General features: G+C 57.9%; 1 protein-coding gene across 2 annotated transcripts in view; it reads left to right on the top strand.

Moving 5' to 3' along the window:
* Positions 1-2,974: 2,974 nt before the first annotated feature.
* ITPR3 (inositol 1,4,5-trisphosphate receptor type 3) overlaps positions 2,975-18,199 on the top strand; it is a 43,010-nt gene continuing 27,785 nt past the window's right edge. For both annotated transcript variants that reach the window (XM_075115782.1, XM_075115781.1), the window contains exons 1-3: positions 2,975-3,437; positions 11,254-11,324; positions 15,261-15,382. In XM_075115782.1, coding sequence (XP_074971883.1) covers positions 3,349-3,437; positions 11,254-11,324; positions 15,261-15,382 — 282 coding nt within the window. In that variant the 5' untranslated portion in view covers positions 2,975-3,348. The remainder of the gene's footprint in view (positions 3,438-11,253; positions 11,325-15,260; positions 15,383-18,199) is intronic.

The following is an 18,199-nucleotide window of genomic DNA, read 5'->3' as shown; positions in this document are numbered from 1 at the left end:
GAGCAATTGCCTGCAAAGGAGCAATTTCAACATGTGAAAGGAATGTGGCTCCAACCCTGCCAGAGATGGAGGCTGTGCCTTAGGGATGGGGATGACGGCTGCTGGACTGACTCACCGGCTGCCTCTTTGCAGCCGCTTCCTCTCTAGGAGGCAGAAACTCCCAGTTTTTATTTATCACGTGGCTTGAAGTAGGGGGTAAGGAAGGAAACGCTCTTATTTTTAACTCCTCTATCTCCCCGGGGCCTGGGGGAGTGAGCACTGGCACAGCGAGGTGGCCGCCCTGCTGCGTGTGTCTATGAGCATCCCCACGGCCAGGGTTGCTCGCTCACCTGAGGGCTGCACACTGTTTACAGCTCCTCAAGTATTTTGGGGTCTGACCCCGGGCACAAGATGTCCCTGCGGTTGGGGGCAGCCCAGAGACCCTGCACAGAGTCAGGGTGGGCAGCGTGATGGCTCGGTGTGGTCATGGCTATGTTGGGGGCAGCTGAGAGTGACCGAGACACAGGAGGAAGGCACTTTTTCCTCCTAGAAGCCACCTGTCCGTGCTGCTGCCCGAGCTCTGCAAACATTGGCTGGCAGGCGCTGGGGGTCCCTACTTGTGCCCACCACAGGGGCAGAGCTGTCGTGTCCCAGCTGCTTGGCCAGGGAGCTGGAATTGTGCTTTGCCCTCCCAGGGCTGGATGATGGGGAGGGTTTCATCCATCCCAGCTCCATCCAGAGAGGATTTGAAGTCATGGAGACATAATGCCACCATCCCCAGGGTACAGGGCAGGCAGGGGTGCACCCCTGAAACATTTTAGGTTCCTCATCCTCAACTGAGCTGAGCTGGGACGTTCAGCCCTGAGCACGGGCTGGATGTGGTTTCCACCGCCCCGAGCGCAGGGAGGGGGCTGCCTCCTGCACTGGGATGGGAAGGAGACTTCAAGTGGTTTTGTCTTGCTGCTCCCCGTTCTCCTGGGTGGGAAAAACCCAGCCAGATGGCTGTTTGTTTATCGTGATGGGCTTTTTGCACTTCCAGATGATTTTTACTGCTTGGCGCTCTGCAAGCATGAGCCGTCCCTGGGGTCAGGGGAGGACGGGCACATGGGAAAGCTGGTTTGGGCCAGGCTGGGAGAGGTGGTGTCTGCCCAGCTGTGCCCAGCAAGGCTGGTGGAACCGGTGTGGGCACGGGCACGCTGCGGTGCCCTCGGCTGAGATGCTGCTCGCGCCGTAGTTCAGAGCGGCTGATGTGTGCACAAAGTTTTGGTCTTTGATTCCTTGGGGGCTTTTTTTGAGCTCCTGTTGTGAAACCTTCATTTGCTTTTAACAGCAGCAAGGTTGTTTTTTTTTTTTTTCTTATGATCTTCTCTTTTCCCCCTCTGTTGCCCTGAGATAAAGGCTTCTAAATTTGTCCTGTGCTGAAAACGCAGCTAATCCTGATGGACCTGAATTCACATCTCCCCCGGAGGAATTGCACTAATTTTTTTCCCTTTGTTCTGCCAGGGGACCTGTCCGTTTCCTAGTGGAAAAAAAAATCACTATTTAGGGCAAGGTTTATATTCCTGAAACCTGTGTGTTTGTTTGCGAGAAAAGAGGACAGGAGGGAAATAAATGAGAAAAGCATCATGCTTTTTTTTTTTTTTTTTCCCCCTTCCAATATTGTTTTTACAGCAGGCAAGTTTTAATTAAAGTGAGGAACTAGGGCACTTCTGCTGTCCAGAAGATGCTCTGAGGATGTGGTCCTTTTCCACCAGTGTTATACTGGGAGGCTGGAGCTGTTCGCCTGGCCCTGTGGAGTTGGGTTGACTGAGGAAAGGCTCCTGATGGGCTGCAGGGACTGGGTGGGCTTCAGCGGGTGGGGGCGCTCCTTCCTGCTCACAGCTCCTGGTGCTGATGGGTGGGCCGGGTGCTGGGTGAACCCCGCAGCACTGTCAGGCTGGACAGGGCTGGGGATGGCGGCTGGGGCGTCGTCCTGGTTTGGGGGTGCAGGGGCAAAGCTTGTGCATTGAGCAGTGTGAGGGTTTGGGTGACGGAGCGGGGGCAGGAGAGGGACAGGGGTGGCGAGAGGCGAAGCTGGGATGAACTGGTCCAGCTTGGGAGCGGCACGCTGGCAGGAGGCAGCTGGGCTTCAGGAAGCCACAGGTGCTCGCCTGGGGCAGCAAAATCCAGCGAGAGCCGCCTTGTCCTCACCTGGGGCTTTCCCTGCTCAGGGTGGTGGTGCAGGATGCCTGTGCCTGCCCTGGGCCTGGCAAAATGCTGGCCGAAGGGCGGCTCTTGGGGTGTAGGAGCAGGGGTGGAGGGCTGCGGCTCCTGGTGTCTGATCCTGCTGCAAAGCAAGGAAGGGGATGAAGCAATCGGCGAGAGAAGAACGTGGGGTGGCAGGAGAGGGGCTGTGTGGGGCAGGGGCTGGGTGCAGGAGCCGGAGGCCTCAGTTTCCCTCTGCCACGTGCGGGAGGGTGCAGGGGGCTGGGGGGAGTAGGTACATCCCAACTGCATCGGTCGCTCGCTTTTGCTGATGGATACCGAGAGGGGCTGCACTCGCTGCTGGCTCGCTGTGCCCACTGCTCTGCCTCGGTGTGGGAGAACACCCCACAGCCCCCATCGCTCCCAAGAAAGCACCCCGTGCCTTTCCACATTGTGAAGAAGGGCAAGGTGGGGAGACCAAGCTGGGGGCTCTGTCCTGGGGTGTGGGGTCCGAGCACCCTGGGCCAGGGGCTGGCTGTGGTGAGGTGAGATGGGGGGACACACGTGGGTGGCAGCTGCGGGTGGGTCGGGGAGGCCACTCAAAGGCAGTGGGGTGTGGGTCCCCCCACTCCACGTTCGTCAAGGCAGGAGGCGGGGTGCAGAGGGTGGGGCTTCTTTTTGGGCATCTCCCCCCCTCCCCCGCCCCCCCCCCCCGCCCCGGCAGCTCCAGTTCTCCTCCCAGGCCAAAAATATTTGCATGCTTGCATGCTTTTTCGAGCAGGACTTCCTGATTGCTCTCCATTGGCTGCAGGTAGAAAGCTGTGCAGAGACGGAGACACGGACAGCCGGACAGACCTCATGCAAACCTCTAACTGAGCTTCATCGCCCCCCCCCCCCCACCCTCCTTTTTCTCCTCCTCCTCCTCCTCCTCGCTGCACGCCCGCGGCTGCCCGGCTCCCCTGGCTCCCTTCCTGCACAGCACATGTAAAAGTTGTGCGCGGGGCTCTCGCTGCCGTCCCGCTCCCCTTCGCCGCTCGCAGGGAGCCAGCGAAAGCCAGGCTGGGATAAGCCCCCCCAAACCCAGAGCAAGGTCCCCCCCTCCAAGCTCTGCTCGCCCCATGGTGGATTTCGGCACGGGAAGGTGACTTCGGGAAGAAGCGGCGCTGCGCGGGGTCGAAGGCAACCATGAATGAGATGTCAAGTTTTCTGCACATCGGGGACATCGTCTCCTTGTACGCTGAGGGCTCCGTCAATGGCTTCATCAGCACTTTGGGGTGAGTGAGATGCTCCCGTGCCTGCCCAGTCCTGGGGGCAGCCGGTCACCGTGGCGGGATGGGAAGGGAAGGTGGTGCCTAGCCTGAGACCGGTGGGAAAAGGGGCTGCAAAGCTCTGGGTGCTATGGCAAAGATGGGCACAGGTGCTGGGGAGGGGAGGCTGTGTCCCTCCAGGCTCTCCTCTGGCTCTGGTCGCTGCTGGGGACAGGATGTGGCCCTGGAGGGACCCTGCAGCCCACCCTCTCCGGCAGCTGTGGCCAGAAGCTGTTTCCCCTGCATCATCTCCCCAGGGAGATTAAATGAGCTTAAGCAGCATGAGGAGTTGGTGGGGTTAGGAAGGGGTTGTGCGTGTGGCTGAGTGGGGTGGCTCAGGCAGCCTCGATCCCTCCTGGGACATGGGGTGATTAAGTGTTTCCAGCCCTGTCCGGAGTGGCTGAAGGCTGCCGTCCCCTGGGACAGGCAGCGATGGCTCTAGCTGTCCCCCCCTTGGGGTCCCACGCACCCAGTGATCTGTGGGAATCACTGCAGGGTCACCAACACACGGGTGCCGATGGCCACCAAGTGCTGCTCTGGGCTGGGGGGGACCAGGGCACTGCCAGGTCCAGGCTGAGCCGACTCCTTACAGCCTGCTGGACGTGTCAGCATGGGCGAGGGGATCTCACAGCCTGAGGGAGGGAGCCTTGCGGAGACGAGACCTGGGCAAAGCCAGGCCAAGACTTCAGAGATGCCCGTCTCCATCCGCTGGCTGCTTGATCCTGCCGGGAGTGTTTGCCCTGTGGCATGGGAGAAGGCTGTGTCCCGGCTGTGGTGAGGGCTCTGGCATGGCTGCTGGATGCCCCTGGGCACGGGTGGGTGTTTTCTTTACCCTGAACCAGGGACCCAAATCTTGCCTGCAGCCCCAAGCGGGTGGACATGGGTCTGTGCCAGCACACCAGCCCCATGCTGCATGTAGGAGAGGCTGAGCTCAGCCAGGAATGCTGACTTGGATGGGATTCCTGGGGCAGGAGCTGCCCGGCTCTATAATCTGTGATGAATGCACTTGTTCCCACATGCCTATGTATAACCGGAGACGTACATACCTTCGCCTACACGTGTTCGCACACCCACCGCTGGGCACACGCAGCCTCTGGGTTAATGCGTGCCGAAGCCTTCCTCCAACTGGCTGCGGGGTGCTGCCCAGAAATGGTCCTCTGGGTGCAGATCTGGGCACGAAATCCCTGTGCGTGCAACTAGACACTGTCGGGCAGAAGGTCCTGCGTGTGCAGGATGCAGCCTGTGTGTGGCCAACCCTCCCTCGATGGGTGGGAGGACGTCCCCATGGTCCTTTTTGGAGAGGTCTCCTTGTAGCTGGCCCGCTCTCCCAGTGCCAGAGCCATCCCGAGGCGGGGGCTGCAGACTCGGCAGCTCAGCGCTGAGCGGCCATCCAGCCTGGCTGTGAAATCGGGTCTGGAGGAGGCTCCGCTGGGACCCTACACTGGTTATTAGCCCATGCAGTGCATCCCAATGGCTCACCAGGAGCTGAATTAAGAAGTGTTTAGACTCTTTGCACCTCTGATCCCTTTGCACCTCTGATCCCCAGGTCCCCCTTTTTGATGGGTGCTTCTCTAGACTTACTTATAAGCATCTGAAAAGCAGGGCTTGCTTGGAGAGCCTCTTATCCCAGGTCTGAGTGTGGCTTTTGCTGGGCAACCCTGCTTTCCCAGTGTTCTGCTTTCTCTGGGTCGTTTCACGCCTTCTGAAATTGTTTTCCCTTGTGTCCTGCAACTTGGGAGACCCAACCACACCTTAAATCACTCCTGCAATAAGGGACTGGGTGACTCACGGTGAATGCTTCTCCCTAGCCCTCCTGCCACAGCTTAGGACCTTATTTAGCTCATTTGCAAGTCAAATAGCTCTGCCAGACATGCTCCCTCCATCCTTCCTCGCAGGGGGACAGGGTTTGGCTGTGGGATCGCTGAGGGTCTGCGGTGGGATCCTCTGTCTGTGTGGGATGATACGGAGTGTCTCCAGGTGCTGGTCACAAGTGTCACGTTAAGGGATGTACCCCGGTGCCGTGACATCCCTGTGCGAGCGCGCTGGCGGGGCAGTGAGCTCCTCCTGAGCGCGCTGCTGGGGTCTCTGGGGTGTCCTGGCTGATGCAGGTGTGAATGTCAACTAAATACCAAGCCGGTGGTGCTTACTGGAGGTGCTGCAGGACACAAAGGGCTCGCTCTGTCTGTGCTCGGGATGCACCGCTGGCGAGAGGTGCAGCGGAGTTTGGAGCCACTTGCACTGAGCTCTGTGTGGCCACAGTGGCAAAATGCCTCGAGAGGCTGGGGAAGGGTGTCTGGTGAGAGCGTGGGGAAGGAGGCAGGGTGCCCACTGGGGATGCGTCCTCCTGCCTGGCTCGGCTGCAGCTTTTACTTCGCATTAAACCCATTAATCCCAGTGCTTTGTCACTGGTGTCTGGCCCCGAAGCAGCGGGTCTGGGAGCCCTGCCCTGGTCTGCGGGGAAATGGGCTGGGAAGGGTCTCATCCAGGACTGAGCCAGCACATGGGGCACCGGCTGCTCTCACCACCCTTGCCTTCAGAGGGACTGGGTGCCATCGTTTGCAGGAGCTGGCCAGGCTCCTGGCAGCTCCGCCACGAAAGCAGCAGCTTTCCCTTGAGCCCTGGGTGCATGGGGGTACCTGGGGGCTGGACTGGCCACTCGCACAGCATCAGACTTCCCTTATCAGACAAGTGTCCCGTGTTCAGTGGGATGCCTTGAAAAGCTGCAAGTTAGAAGATTCAGGTCCCTTATTAATACTAAGCCTCAATTTATTTAAAGTGCTTTCCCCCTTTTGTATAAGGAACTTGCTGAGGATGATGGGGGGGGCAGGCAGGCGCCCTGCAATCCCCAGCTGAGCCTCCTCTGCTCCCAGTCCCCCGAATCGCACTGTTGAAGGCCGCGGGGCACAAACCCTTCCTCCTGCACACCCTCTCTGCAGTGGGCGTTTGCTCTTAAGGAGGAAAAACATCATGCCGAAGGGTGGGGAGTACTCCTGTGTGCTCAAGGGCTGGACTAGGTGGGGGAACACTGAGCCAAAATACCCAAACTAGCTAAAACGCTAAAGACGGCCCAAAAGGAGGAGGTTACTTAAGAATTCCCATGGGAAGGCTGGGTGAGAGCTGGCTGCTGTAAAGCAGCAGCGCCCCAAGGTGTTGGGGAACTGGGCTGAGGGCAGCCACGCTGCTGGTCGCATCCCTCGGCTGTGCTGCTCAGCACCCTGGGAGCGACACGGTCCCTCAGGGGAGATGGGGGGACGGGATGGGAGTATCAGGGATGCCAGAATTGGTTTTGGGGACGTGGGAAGGTGCCCAGGAGGAGTTTGTGAGATGCAGGGACTTGAAGGTGGTTTGGTCTTCCCTCTTGGCTTGATTCGAGGCTAGCCACGGCTGGGAGGTGGGGAAGGGCTCTGCAGGCTGCCTGACTTCTTCATGTCTTTGCTGCTGCAAGTTAAAGGTGTCCGAGGAAATGGCAGCTGGAAACAGTTTGGGACGAAAGCAGCCACGTGGGTCAGGGATGTGGGGTGGGTGCAGAGCAGCACCTTCGCCAGGGCATGGCACCCCACTGCGGGGAGCTTGTATGTGCATCTGCTTTGCCGCTTAGGGACTATCGCTGGTAACTCCTGGGATATCTGTGCTTGGGGAGAGGGAACTTTTGGGACTGGGTCTGGGTCTGGAAAGGGGGGCACAGCTGCTGATGTGGGATGTCCTGTGGGGATCATCCAGGGAAAGCAAACCAGTGTCCAAGCAGGGAAAGGAGCTTGGAGACCTTGATTTGTTTCCTTCTCCAGTGTGATGGACGGGGTGATGCGGTGAGCCCTGGCAGACACCGCTGTCGTGAGCGTCCCCATCTTATCCTGTGTCCCTGATAAGCCAACACCAAACAGCCAGAACCAGAGAGGAGTAGAAATGCAGTGCAGGTGCCTGTGCTCACCAGGGGGATGTGCTGCCCCGGCCCTGCCATCCCCTGGGGGCTCCCGGGACCTGCTGGGGACTGGGGGACTGGCACTGTGGACTTGCAGAGGGAAATGGCTGGTTGCAAACCTCCCTGAACGGCAGTTGGCTGTTTAAGATGAAATAACACCTTTAATAGCTGTAATTGTGATTGCAGGTGGATTTGCAGGGTGGAGCAGTTCAGGGAAACGCAGCTGGTTAAAAGGTAACTCCAGCTCTGCTGGGTCAGGACGAACTTGTCTCTGCGGGGAGGAGAAGCACGCGAGGCCAAGAGCGGCTTCCTCCTCCCAGCACTGGGACAGCGGGGGAAAAGCTGCATTTTTGTGGCTGCCCTGCATTCATTCTATTTTTATTAAGCCCTGTAGGCTCAGTGCCCATCCTGTCCCCCGAGCCAGAGGGGCTCACCTGGGCCTATGCCCAACAGTGAGCTCTCGTCATCATCATCCTCTTCCTCACCTGCAGGGGTTGGTGGGCTTTGTAGTGGGGTGGTCCTGCATGGGTTGGGGCTCCCTTTCTCCCAGAGCACTCCTTTCCCATGCATCCCAGGACCACGGCGTGCTGGGGCTCCCCTCGGTGTCGCGGCCGGGGAAGACTCCCTCCTCTTCCCCAGCCCAGGTTCGCGTTGCAGGAGCGGCTCCTCCACGTCAGCCGCAGCTGGCCGCGGTCCCCGGGGAGGCTCGGGGTGTCCAACCGCCGCAGATTGCAGCACTGGACGAGCTGCTTTTTTTCCCCTGACCTCCGGCGAAGGCTCTGCCTCGCACGAGGCCAAGTGCGCTGGCCCCGGGCCAGGGAATCACTTTGTGCTCGATATTTTACAGCACGCAGAAAACCCCATTGGAACCACGGTGATGACTTGCACGGCTTAAAGCTAAGCAGATACTTGCCCACGCTTTGCTGGGCTGCAGGCAGCAGGTTCATCGATGAGCAGGATCCAGCCCCTTGTGCTCCCTGCGGGTAATTTAAAAAGGCAAAGTGTGAATTTTTCATCAGTGCATCCAACCTGCTGCTTTGGTCAGGATCTTCCTCCAGGTGCTCGGACACCAGCAGCCCATTTTCTCATTAACACCTGAGAAATGAAAGCTGCCCTCCACGTGCCTGGCGTCCTCCCCGCAGCTCGGAGCGGCAGCGAGTGCCCGTGCGTCCCTGCTGCTCTAATAGCAGAGGGAGTTTTGATTTGCCCCATCCTGCTGCGGTAATGCCGGTTGTTAGTGGAAGCATGTCCTGGCCCCAGCAGTCACCCAGGTGACTCATGTCCGCCCCGTCAGAATCCTTTTATTTTCAGTGATTTTTAAACTGAAGAATGTTAGTCCAGAGTATCAGTTTAATAAAAATAACCCTCTGCATTCCCAGAGAGCATGTAAACCTAGGATTAAAGATGCTAAAACTGCCCTGAGATCATTAACTAATTAAGACTTCCAGCTGGCAGGTCACTCTCTCTAATCCTGCCTGGTGGAGCGGTAATGCCGGGGACGGGGAAGTGGCAGGGGAATGCTGCAGGCAGAGCTGGTGTGGGTGGGAGGCTCCCGTGCTGTTTACTTCGGCACTGAAAATGGGCCATGCAGGTCAGGCACTTCCTCAGAGACCCCTAGGCATGGCAATGGAGGGTTTTTATTTTTTTAAAGTGCACAGATGAATTGGGCCCTCTGCTTTTGTAGGCCCTGGTGGGTGCTGGGGATGTGCCGAGGGTCGGTGCTTCACTCCGTGAGCCTGGCCCATGGGTTGGTTGGAGCTCAGCCCTTGGTGGTCTTTGCTCCCAGGCGCATCAAAAGTGTTTGTTCCTCCCTATCCCCCATCAAAATAATAGTAATAGAAACCAAAACTGCCTACAAGTGGCACTGGGGCTGGGCTGAGGCTTTGCATATCGCCTGTGGGGTGAGACAGGCCCTGTCCACAGCTGGCTTGGCTCTCCTCTGGTTTTTCCCTTCTTTACCTCCTTCCCTGCCCTCCCGAGGCGCTGTGCCCTGCAGGAGCTTGGGAACGTACCGGACTCCTTCCCTGCTGTCGTGGCCCATGGAACAGGTATTGCATGTTGGGAGCCCAAAACCCCCCACACTGCCACCACTAGTGTTTGCAAAGCCAAGGCAACTCCTTCCAGCAAAGAGCACACTGTGTGTTTACTGCAACCTCGAGGGTTTTGGGTTGTTTTTACAATCTTCTAGGTCTTTGCTAATTGTTTTCAGGCTTCCGCTGCCACCAAAAGTGTGAGAGAAAAGCAATTTCTCTTTTATTTGAAATCTCAGCTTAATCTCCTCCAACCCTGGGGACCTTTAAAGAGAGCAGGGAGCCAGTGGTGGGGGCAGGAGCAGCACTGGGTGTTCAGAGCACCCTGCCAGCCCATGCCTCTGCTGCCAAGGACGCAGCAGCGCTGGGTCCCTAGGGTCCCAATCCATCAGCGCGGAGGCCAAATTCTCCTCTGCCAAGCTATTGAAAGGAATTTCCCCCTCCTCTGGAGAGTGGCTAGACTGGGGGAAGGAGGCTGGATCTGCAAATGGGATATCTGCTGCTTTTGCCAACTCTTTGCAGCGCACCGTGTCCATCTCCAGCAATGTTTTGGTTGTTTGGTTTGTTGAGAGGGATTGAGAGTCCCTTGGGGAGCAGAGGGGGCAGCAGGGGCTCTGCTGTGCCCTTTGCTGCCGTGCCACCTGCACGTGCCTCGTTTCTCCAGGCTGCGTCTTCCCTCCTGTCGCAGGGACCGAGCTGCCCCCACGATGGATGCTCCCTCCTGGGATGGTGTTGTGGGTGCGTTACTGCATCCACTCACACGCTCACCCGCTGCCTGAATTCAGCCTCCGCAGGTGGGAACATGCTTCTCACTTCCTCGCCCGGGGCAGGAGTGTAATTTTTCTCGGTACATCGCTTCACAGAGGCTGGGAGAAAGCAGGCGAGCGGGTACAGCCTGTCTCGCTGGAGCACCGAGTTCCCTTGAAAGCCTTGCAGACGAGCTCTGGGTGGCCCCAGCGCTGTGAGCCCCTTGGGCGATGCTCGTCCCTCCACGCTTTGGGGGCTGAGCAGAGCCTCATGCCGGGTTATACTTCACTGCTCTCGGTAACTTTGAAAAGTAACATTCCATCCATCCCGAAATCTGTCCTCGGCACCCAAGGCCAAACCTGCAGGATTTTGCTCGATGCTGGGAAAACAAGGAGGTAGGCAGGGAGGAGACACAAAGCTCTTCACATCTGAGGGGCAGATCCACCTACTCTGATCAGATAATAATTAATAACTGGTTTTGGTGGGCCTCTGCCACCTCCCTCTGTGTCCCGGCGGGGTGAGCTCCCAGCTGGAGGAGGACCACTGAATGAAAGTTGAACTCATCACATTTTTGCCAGGTTAACAGTGAAATAACGCCGCAGCCGGTGCGCCGTGCTGGGGGGGTGGATCCGGCTCAGTTGGGCAAGGCGGGATTTGCTCCGGCAGGAGCCAGAGCCCCCCGCATGGGTCGCTGAGCAAGGGCCCAGGGAACGCGGCTGACACGAACCGTCGTGTTTCTTTGCTGCCAGTTTGTAGCTGCTGCTGTTTGCCCCAAGGGACCGGGTTGAAAAACGCGTGTGAAAGAAATGGCGAGTGGTGGGGAAGCAGGGGCGATGTGCTTGGAGCAAGCGCCCAAGAGCGGCTGCTTGTTCCAGGAGCTGAGCGTGGTCGTGCTAAATACTCACATAGAGTGCAAGTGGGTAGGAAATAGGAGATGCAGCTTTTGATGTTGTCGCTTTGGGGCAGGTGACGGTGGCGCGTCTGCCCTCGCAGCCCTGTGGTTTGTGGCGAAGCTGCTTTGCTCGCTCAGGCTCCGCTGTCATCTCGGTGTTGCTGACACCCTGCTGCCACTTTTGTCCCCGTGCAGGCTGGTGGATGATCGGTGCGTGGTGGAGCCGGCTGCTGGTGACCTGGACAACCCACCCAAGAAATTTCGAGGTGAGATTGGGGCCGGGCTGGGGCAGCCCCAACACTGCCATCAGCAGCCTCGGGGATGATGCTGGCCCTGAGCATCCATGCCGGGGATGGGGACCGGGGTCCCAGCTATCCCAGCTACCCTGGGGCTGGGAGGTGCTGCTCATCCTTTGCAGCAGAGCCTGGAGGGTTCTTGAACAGCCTCCATAGCCTTGTTTCTGTGGCTTGGCCAAACCACCTACCCTCCTCTGTTTGCTTCTGGGGGCATTTATTGGAACCACCTCCATAGTGGGATGGTCCCTTAGCCGAGCCCTAAGGAGCGGGGGTGGCTGGGAACCATCCTTTGCAACGGTGGGTCCAACCATCCCAAAATGCATTCCTAGGGATGCTGGCAGCTGGGTGTCTACCCACAAGCAGCCAGGGACAGGAAGGGACAGACAGAGGGGCAGTTGCAACAGGCAAACTATCTCAAGGCCAGCCTGTTATTGCTCAGCACTCATTACATGTGCTGTGCTTGGCTGCACCTCAGAGAGAGCCAGGGGATTAAGCCTCCCTTTTATGAGGCAGGTAGGGCTTAGGGAGAGAGCGTAAATCCCGATCAGTCCTCAGCCGTCACGTTTTGGGCTGCATCATCTCCTCCAGCACTTGAGGCCGGCTCATTATTTCCCATTTGGGCAAGGGGCAGCCCTGGGCAGGAGTGGGCAGGAGCGGCCAGGTCCGGGCGGAAAAGGGGATGAGTCAGTGGAAGCTGGGGCGGCTCCTGGCCTGTGGAAATGGTCTGCAGAAGCCAGGACGGGCTGCCGGGAAAAGCAGCTCGTGCCTCCCGCTTCCCCTGTTTGCAAGCCCTGGGGCCGGCCAGTGAGGTGCCCTCAACCTTCGGGCTCCCCGGGAGCAAACGGCTGCACCCAGCCACAGGGTATCGCGTCTGCCCTACGCTGCACCTACCTGGGAAATGCTGGTTTTGTGCCTGGCTGCCCCGTGTGCTCGGCACGCTGCAAAATGCACAGGAAGGGCTGTGTCCCAAAGAGTGTCCCGGTTGGGTTTGCGTGCCCGGTGCACGGCGCAGATAGCTGGGGAGCGTACACAGAGCTGTGAAATTTCCCCAAGGCAGCGACTGCATTGTTGGGTTTGGGGTTTGGCTTAGGGCAGCCGTTCTTTTCATCCCAGTTACTGTAATTTCAGGCCCCCCTTTAAAAAAAAATATCTTTTTAAATATTGGTTCCCCACTTGGTTTTGTGCCTCCACCTCTTTCTCAGGGTGGCTTTAACGTCCCACGGCGGGGTGCTGTGCAGGCACCCTTCCCCATGGGGGTCCCACCCGAGCAGTGACCTGCCTCTCCATGGGAGCCTTTGCCACTAATTTGTATGTGGGGCTAATTAACAAGCCATCTGACAGCTCCCCGGCGTCTGGCAGCCTGGGGAGCCGTCCCGCTCCCAGACATCGGTGGACTTTCACCTGGGGCTGGATGGGAAGACCTGGAAGCAGCTGCAGGGCGGCTGGTGCAAGCCTTGTCCCAGCAGCCGCGCCGTCTCCCTGCCTGGGCATGGGTGGGTGTTGAATCTCTTTTCCAGGCAAAGGTCTGGTCTAGACTCAGCCCTGCTCCATGTAAACCGCATCAGGATATCCAGGCACTTGTTTTAATGACCGGAAAAGTAGCAGTCTGCCTTCTTGATAGCTGTCACCGTGAGGGAGGTAAAAACAACGGGCTGCTGCTGTTTCCCTGCAGCAGCAAAAGGCTTAAGAGAACTTTCACGCGCTGTTGCCATCCCCATATCCTGTGGCTGGACCCTGCCCTATCCTGCGTGGCAGTGAGGCGCGCGCGGGTCGTGCCGGGGCCCATCTCAGCTTCCCGCTGAGGAAACAGGACTCTTCTCCCAGAGCCAGGTCCAAATGGCTTTTTGGAAATGCCAAAACCCACCCAGGACCCTGTTCCTGCGGCGAGGGATGCCCCGGCTCGGCCGCCTGTGTCATACCGGGGCTCTGCTCTCCGAGAGGTGCCTGGTACCTCTCAGTTATTTGCTTTTTCTTTGTGGTTTCTTCCCACCCCCCCACCCCCCCGGCTCTTTCCAGCCCTGCGTTCAGGCATGTCAGGAAAAAAGCAAATAAAACGCTTCATCCTGCACTGCGGAGGCGCCAGGGTGGCTGCAAGGCGAGCGGGCAGCGAGACCCCCCGGCCGTGCTGCTGCCTGAAACGCCCCGCTTCCCCCGCTGCGGGTTTGCAGGAGGTTTTGCCTCTGTGGCCGTGCTGGGTCGTGGCAGGTTGGCCAAGCATCGTTCTGCTGGGCTGCTCTCGCCGGGCTGTGCTGACGTGGGAGCTTTCCTCGGCTTCCCCCTTTTCTGCCCACCATCAGTCGTGCAAAAAATTGTCGGTGCTTAGGCCTGGATTCCCAAATCTCTGGCTTCAAATGCAAGCTTTGCTGGAGGCTTTCTGTGAGCAAATGACTCCGTGCCTCAGTTTCCCTCCCTACAAAACAGGGCTTAGTACTGAGATGGGGGTATCAGGCAGCCTCTCCGGGCAGGGCATGCTCGGAGCCAGGGGTTTTTTGCACCTGTGTCTTAATAGCTGTGTTGGTTTTTTTTCTTAGCTCCCCTCACAGTTTCCACTTGCTACCAGGTTCTTTTGCAGCCTAATTAGCAATTTAATGAAAATGATATAAGGTGCTGCAGGTGGCCCGAGTGTTTCTGTAGCCCTGCTCGGAGGCAGTGGGAGAAGGCAGCCAGGCATTGCAGCAGCTCTGCTCAGTCCCTGATGAAAACCCTGGTGTCACGGCCTCCTTGGCATGGGATATGCCATTAGCAAATAGATCTGTAAAGCGAAATGTGAAACTTGGCCTCTTCCCAGCAGCCCGAGCCGGTGAGAACTGTGCTCTGCGCTTGTTTGTTCGTCACTCCCAGGTAAATAAATACGTGCTTGCCAGAGACTTGGGACCGGGGCCAGAGATGGAAGTGATTTTTTTTTTTTTTTTTTATTTTTGTGTCTGAAGTTTCTCGGCTGCTATTTCAGGCATAATTAAGGTGATTTGGGCTGCAGAGCCCTTCCTGCGCTCGCCCCATACAGCTTCCAGCCCTGAATGAGGGTTTGGGAGATGTAAGTGCCTCCTCACGTCCAGACATCTGCTCTCCGTACGTCAGTGCCCAAAGCCTGAACCTGGGTGTCTGCACTTTCCGCCCCCATCCCGACCACAACAGCCTGAGGAAAAACAGGCAAACTGGGGCAATCTGCAGAGCATGGATACGCTGCAAGTGTTTGGGGGAGGTGGGATGCAAAACCTGTGTTTTTCAGGGCTTGAAATGCAGCTGTTGACATACAGATTTTAGGAGCAGTTGCTGGCGGCTTCCAGCACTGCGAATTGAGGCTCCACGTGAGCAGTCACAGGGGAACAGCAGCGGGTTTGCAAAACCGGCATATCCTGATGGCACAGCTGTGGTGGGGCAGCAACCTGCGGTCCCGCTGGCTCAGGGTGTCCGACGGGCAGGGTGACAAGGGAGACGTGGAGACGTCCGCTCATGGTGCCCCCGTCCTGCTGGCCTCCCTCCCTCCCGGCAGGATTCTCTCCTCCTTTGGTACAGCTGGGTTTCATCAGTACTTTTTCTCCCCCTGAAGTTTTCCATCCCAAATTGCATGGCTGTTTCTGATGGGAACATTTCTAATCATGAGTCCTGGAAGTGGATTCACTCCTGGACTCATTATTTACCCTGATTTGAAGCTAGTCCACCACCTACTACAAGGTGACATGACCCTCCACCAGTCCTGGCCATGTCTCCCTTGGACCCCCAGCAGCAGACGGGGTTGTTGTGGGTTAGGAGGACCATCTCCCAGTGGTGCTGCTGGGACAGGAGCAGTGTCCTGGAGGAGCGCTCGCTCCTGCCCCTCAGTGACGTTGGCCCTGCTGGGGACACACTGGTGGCTGGCGGCCGCGTGGCTGCTGCAGCCTCATGCTTGCCGCCTTCTCCTCCCAGATTGCCTCTTCAAAGTATGTCCCATGAACCGCTACTCTGCCCAGAAGCAGTACTGGAAGGCCAAGCAAACCAAGCAGGACAAGGAGAAGATCGCTGACGTGGTGCTGCTGCAGAAACTCCAGGTGAGCGGGGCTCCTCGGGGCAGGGAGTGGGCACGAGGGACCGTCCTCCCCAGAGCAGGCAGTCCCCGTGGGTTTGGACACCCAAACCTCTCACGGTGCGAATCCTAATATGTTTTACTTCCCTGAAAACAGCCTGCATGGGAGGCCAGGGCCTGCCCCGGGTTTTGCTGTACTCAGTATCCCTCCGCTCAGCAATGTTGTCTCCTGCCCCACCGCCCTCCTCTCACCATGGACCATTAGCCACAGCCACCTTTTCTAGAGGAACAGCTCCTGTAGCCATCAGCTCTTAATTAATCATGGCATATAGTGTCTAATAAGGGGGCTGAGATAGGAGCTCTGTAAGGTGGTTTGTGCTGGCACCTGCAAGACTGAGGGTTGTGGTCCCCAGGGATGTGTGCTGCACCCTGGGTTACCCTTCTTATGAGATGCTCTTACCTGGCCTCTGATGTGAGACGCAATTGAACCTTGGATGCTGCCACAGGCTCCTGACAGAGCTTTCATGCCATGCCTGCGCATGTGCCCTTGGTGCAGCGGGGAGCCCTGGGAAGCGTGGCACGGCCAGGCTTGGTCCACACCATGATGGTGCAGGGTGAATACAGCAGTGACCAAGGAGCCACAGATGATTTTGTTGCTCCCAGTGCAAGGGAGATGTCCCAGGGCCTGCAGAGAAGGATCCAGGGGACTGAGCAGGCAGGGAGAGGAAGGAAAGGTGGCAATGCTGCTTTTGGGATGAGAGGTGGCATCCACCTGCTTTTCCAGCGTCACTGCAGTGCTCAGCTTTTGCTGTCTCAGCCCTTCTGGTGCCCCTTTTGCAGAGGAGCCCACGGCAGAGCAGGGAGAGGTGCTCTGCAAGCACAGCCCCGCACCCCCGCAGCACCCAGGGGTGCCTGGCACGGAGGAGGGAGCTGCTGCGGCCAGGACCTGCTCCAAAGGGCTGTGGAAGAGAAAGACTCCTGTTGACTTCCATGAGGTTTGGAAAAGGCCCATGTTAAACATTGCATAATCACCTCAGACAGCTGGCAAGGCCCTGAGGATGATTCATAAAAGCAAAGCTCAGGAGGGATTCATTAAATCATCTCGTCAGCTTTCAAGCCTAGCCCCGGCCCCACAAGTCCCCCAGTTTTGCCTTTGGGGAGTGAGGTCTGATGCAGTGTCCGGACAGGGCGTCCTGGCTTGGTTCGGAGATGCCGGGACAGGGTCAGTGCCTCCTGACATGTCCAGCTGTATGTGGTCGCTGGCGTATGGAAATACTATTTTCCTGCTCCAGTTAGACTGTAACTTGTAATGTCAACAGCTGTACTGGCCACGACGGGAGAGAGAGGCTCATTTCTGAGCCTGGTTGATTGCAACTTGGTTAAGATTTGTCTTAAAGAGATTCTGTCATTTCCTTGCTCCTTTCCGCGGCTCCTGGCGTTGCTCTTTTGGCAAACGCTCCCGCGCGTCCGGAGCTGGGCGCTGGGGGAGCCCGGGCAGGGAGGGAGCGCTCTGCAAAACTCTGCCCATGCTGCCGCGAAACCGCTGGAAGTCCTGGCAGGACGCTGGACTCCAGGCTGCAATTTATCAGCGTCTTCTGCAGGCTGAAAACATATTCCAACCCACAGAGACAATTTCCTGAAGCAGAAGCAACCTGGATCTTGAGCAGAGAATCCCTGCCCAGCCATTTGTGATGCCCACTGTTGCTTTTCTGAGCTTGTGCTCTTGCGCCGTTGTTTTTAAGTGGGTTTAAGGCTCGGTGTTAAAAAACACCGCTGACTAATCGTAGGTGCAGACAGATGCAGTGCAGACATGCTGTGGAGGCTTTCCTCCCACTCTGCTCATGTCTCCCCATCCTTCCTGCGCCCTCCTGGGCTGCCCACTCCTTTGTGCACCCCTGACACCCCATCCCACTGTGGCTTGAGGACAGACCCCGTCCCATCCAAGGGACATGCTGGGAACATCAACCCCGTGGGCTTGCGTGCTCGGGGCAGGTGGTTCCCACTCCTGGCTCCACTGGTTTTTGGCAAGGGAGGAGCTCAGATCTGGACGCAGATTTAGGACACACCACGGTGCCAGATCTCTCTCCAGAGCCGTGTTGCTCCATGGGGTTGTTGTCAAACTCCCAGCTCTTCATCAGCGCAGGGTTTCTTGGCAATGGGTTTGTTTTCCTGATGGCAGCAGCCACCACCACGGGGCTCACATCCCCCAGGTGGCACCCAAAGCTGCGTGGGGATGGGGACTTATCTAAAGTGGTGGCAACATTCAAAAGACTAAAGAGTTTGTCACATTGAAAGCCCCAGCATCACCTGCTCAGGCATTGACAAATCACCTGCCCCCATCCTCCTGCAGGGTGTGGAGCCACCATTCCAGCTGTTTTTCCCAATTCCTTCTGCTCTCAAGTGAAAGGGGGCAAAAATAGCATGGGAAAGGGTAGATGCTCTCCCAGCTCCATCCCTTGCTGCTGTTTCCCGTCCTGGCTGCAGGGTAACACTGGCTTGGTGCTGCCCAGGCTGTGCCCAGGCTGGCGCCGGGGTTGTCAGCACACCCTCGCCATTCCCAGACAGATCTTCTGCGGGAGCAAGTTCCTACCTTGCTCCATGTATGTCAACATCACTCCTCCAAGTGCTAGAGCCACCACACAGAAAATGTCTGTGGTTTTGGAGAGGGGGGCTGCAAGCAGTACTGAGCAATCCACTCGTAGGGCATCTTGGCTGGCGGGGACCCATCCTGCCACATCTGCTGCAGCAGGTCTGGACCTGCAGCCGTCTCCAGGCACGGCACCACCGGCACGGAGCCTTTTGCTCTTCGGTCTCTGCGCTCTGGGAAGCCCCTGGTCCCCAC

This window comes from Phalacrocorax aristotelis, chromosome 21, assembly GCF_949628215.1.
Source record: "Phalacrocorax aristotelis chromosome 21, bGulAri2.1, whole genome shotgun sequence".
NCBI classification, from domain to species: domain Eukaryota; kingdom Metazoa; phylum Chordata; class Aves; order Suliformes; family Phalacrocoracidae; genus Phalacrocorax; species Phalacrocorax aristotelis.
Note: the sequence above shows the minus strand (reverse complement) of the source record. Positions and strands in the feature narration are given on the sequence as shown.